The sequence below is a fragment of the Dipodomys spectabilis genome, unplaced genomic scaffold, assembly GCF_019054845.1.
Source record: "Dipodomys spectabilis isolate Male_0828 unplaced genomic scaffold, ASM1905484v1 ptg000266l, whole genome shotgun sequence".
Classification (NCBI taxonomy): domain Eukaryota; kingdom Metazoa; phylum Chordata; class Mammalia; order Rodentia; family Heteromyidae; genus Dipodomys; species Dipodomys spectabilis.
In genome coordinates, this window is record NW_024870943.1 from 837,456 (window position 1) to 840,643 (window position 3,188).

Sequence of the window (3,188 nt, forward strand, 5' to 3'; positions counted from 1 at the left end):
AGGGAGTGCATGGACAGCAGGGCCTGTGGTTCAAGCCTTTCTGTGGTGGGGTGGCTGTGGGAACTTCAGGATCAGGAGGAGGCGCCTAGCTCAGAGCCCACAGTCCACTCATCTCCTGGCATAGTCCCTGGATGGCTCCTGGAGGCAGGCCTGCCATCTGCTTCCTTTCCTTTTCTGTGCCCATCCCAAGAATTGAACTCAGGGCCTGGGGCATGTCCCTGAGCTTTTGTGTTCAGGGCTGGTGACTGTCTCCAGGGCATCAGTGCTACTTCTGGCTTGCTGTCACCCTGAAATTCGTTCCTGAGAAGAAAAGGGTAGAGGTGGAGAGCCCTGGACCAGAGGCCCTCCTGTCATTCAGCACAGCAGCCCTGACCTGCACCCCAGATGCTGTGGTAAGGTGGCCTCACAAAAAGGGACATGAGGAGCACTGCAGGAAATTTCACAATAGCCAAGCAAGAGACTTTCTCAAAGAGCCTTCGTGTTACAACAATAACTTTACATTAAAAACTGTGCTTTTTCAAAAGTACACTTAATGTCCTTGTTGAATTAGCAGAAATTCTAGAAATATGTATCATAGACCACACAGAAAAAGAAACAGTTGTGAAAATAAATTATGTATAAGAAATAAACACGGACAAGACTAAGGGAGTAACTGTCAGGAAGGAGCCTTGATGTTTGTGGTCAGTGCTACACCAGCAGGACTTCCTTCCTTCCTTCCTTCCTTCCTTCCTTTCTTTCTTTCTTTCTTTCTTTCTTTCTTTCTTTCTTTCTTTCTTTCTTTCTTTCTTTCTTTCTTTCTTTCTTTCTTTCTTTCTTTCTTTCTTTCTTTCTTTCTTTCTTCTTTCCTTCCTTCCTTCCTCTTTGCTTCCTTCTCCTTCTTCCTTCTTTCCTTCTTTCCTACCTACCTTCCTTTGTTTCTTTCTTCCTTCCTTCCTTCCTTTTTTGCTGGCTTTCCTTCGCTCTCCACGGTCTGTCTCTGTCTATCTGTCTATCTGTGTCCCTCATTTTCTCTTTCCTTCTTTGTGCCAATCGTGGGGCTTGAACTCTGGCATCTCTTCTATCCCTGGAACGATTTTGCTCAAAGGTAGTGCTCTATCACTTCAGCCAGAGCACCACCTCCATCTTTTTTTTCTTTTAGTGGTTTATTGGAAACAAGAGTCTCAGAGAGTTTTCTGCCTAGACTCGTTTTGAACTGTGATTCTTATATCCCGCCTCCTCAGGAAATCAGAACACAGCCATCAACCACTACCATCCAGCTGCTATTTTCTTTCCAATTACTTTATTCTCCAGAACAGAAAAGGCTTTAAGAATGATTTGCTTCATTGCATAGGGAACTATTAAAGAGAGAAAGAAAAAATCAAAAGACTCACAATAGAATTAGGAAAACATGTTAGGTGAATTTAACCAGTTTATCTTAAGCTTGACACCACCAACACATAATGGGGCAGATTCTCTGGAAGAAGTTGACATGATCTAATAAGCATTATTTCAAATTTTAACATTTCCACTTTCATATAATTTTGTGGGCCAGCAAAATAGAGACAGATGAACACACACACAGATATATAGCACACAAATGTGCATGTGTGGACATGTGTGCACACTTCTATCTCTCAGCAGCTGACTTTTATCTAGGTGTGGAGATTGTTGAATGGCCAAGCAAAGTTCAGCAGAGATGCAAGCTTGGTGGTCCTCAGGGGAGGACCTGGTTCTTCTTTGTGCAGGTGAAGAGGAGGCTGCAGGGAGTGGAGTGTCCGCTCATGAGCAGGAAAGGACTGAGGGCTGGGAAACAGCCCATAGCAAATGCTGCCATATGGTGCAGCACAGGGCTGGGGTTGTAAATCACAGACATGCAAATCTGACAGATGAAGGACACCGTATAAAAGGAGACAAAGGCGCTCACCAGGAGGAGGACGCTTATGATGGCTCTGGACTCGAGAGAGGCTCTGGTGGAGACACTCGTCCTCTGGATGTGTCGCATTTTCTGCTTGTGTCTGTACAGGACAAAAAGCATGGAGGTGCTGCCCCAGAGCATGAGCCCCAGACACAGAACATCAGGCACCGACAGTATGGCCATGTACAGCACATCAGCAGCTGGATCGTGACGCACGGAAGAACAGTATCCATAGGACTTTAAGCTCGTCATGTTGTCATGCGCTTTGGGTCCAGTCATGTACATAAGAAAAATAATGCTCACCAGGAGGAAGACCCCCCAGCTGAGGTAGATGGTGGAGACAATGTGCTTGTGGGCTCTCCCCTTCAGCCCTGCCCACCTGGAGTCCCCCTGGCTGATGCTGACAGCAAGGAAGATGCTGAGGGAGCAAGTGCTACCCATCGACACTCCCCTGCTCACTCGGCAAAGATAGAAGAACATTTTGCACCCCACATCATTGAAGAAAATTCTCCAGCCCCAAACCTCCATGGTTTGGGGAACACCCCTAAATAGAAGAGTTAGGAGGTTGGCCACAATTAAGTGCCTAAGAATCAAGTCTGTGGCTCTCATCCTGTTCCCCATGCAGGAAAGGAATAGATAATGGGAGAGAAGAGACAAATTACCCACAAACCCAACCACAGTCTGGCCTAAGAGGATCACTCCCATAAGCACATGGGTATCTCCCATCCCCTCTGTTCCTTGAGTCTCATCCAGACCCTCTGGCCTGGGAAACTGAGGCCTGCATGGTTCCAAGGGAACTCAACATTCTCCATCCAGCATTCAGACCACCAGAAATACTTTCCTAATGTATCTCATGTATTAGGAAAAATCCAATTCTATTCATCCATGGAGAAGAGGAAGATGGCATGTTCATGGAAATGGGTGAGCCTGGAGAAATGGCATGAAAGGAAGGTGAGTCAGGTTCTGAGATGAAGACGGCTCCATTTCTCCTCTGTAGAATCAGATCTAAGATTCTAAACAAGCAAGGCTCTAGTGGTTCAAGCCTGTAATCCTAGCTACTCAGGGGCTGAGACCTTGGATTCCCAATTCAAAGCTAGCCCAGAGAAGGAAAGTCTGTGAGACTCTTTTCTCCAGTTAAGCACCAGCAAACCAGAAGTAGACCTGTGGCTCAAAGTAGTAAAGGCCTAGCTTTGAGCAAAATGGGTTCAAGGAACATGGGCAAGACTCAAGTTCAAGCTCTCTGACTAACTAAAGGAGGAAACTTGAAACATGGGTGACACATACCCATGGTCAC

General features: G+C 46.2%; 1 protein-coding gene across 1 annotated transcript; it reads right to left on the reverse strand.

The window, feature by feature from the left end:
- Nucleotides 1–1,693: 1,693 nt before the first annotated feature.
- LOC122125521 (vomeronasal type-1 receptor 4-like) lies at nucleotides 1,694–2,335 on the reverse strand. Its single transcript, XM_042700061.1, has one exon. The coding sequence runs from the start codon at nucleotides 2,333–2,335 to the stop codon at nucleotides 1,694–1,696; it is 642 nt and encodes a 213-aa protein (XP_042555995.1).
- Between the last annotated feature and the right edge of the window lie 853 nt (nucleotides 2,336–3,188).

Bases quoted from the DNA above. Each gene is read 5' to 3' on its own strand.
- LOC122125521 (XM_042700061.1), bottom strand. From the start codon at position 2,335: ATGGGTAGCACTTGCTCCCTCAGCATCTTCCTTGCTGTCAGCATCAGC.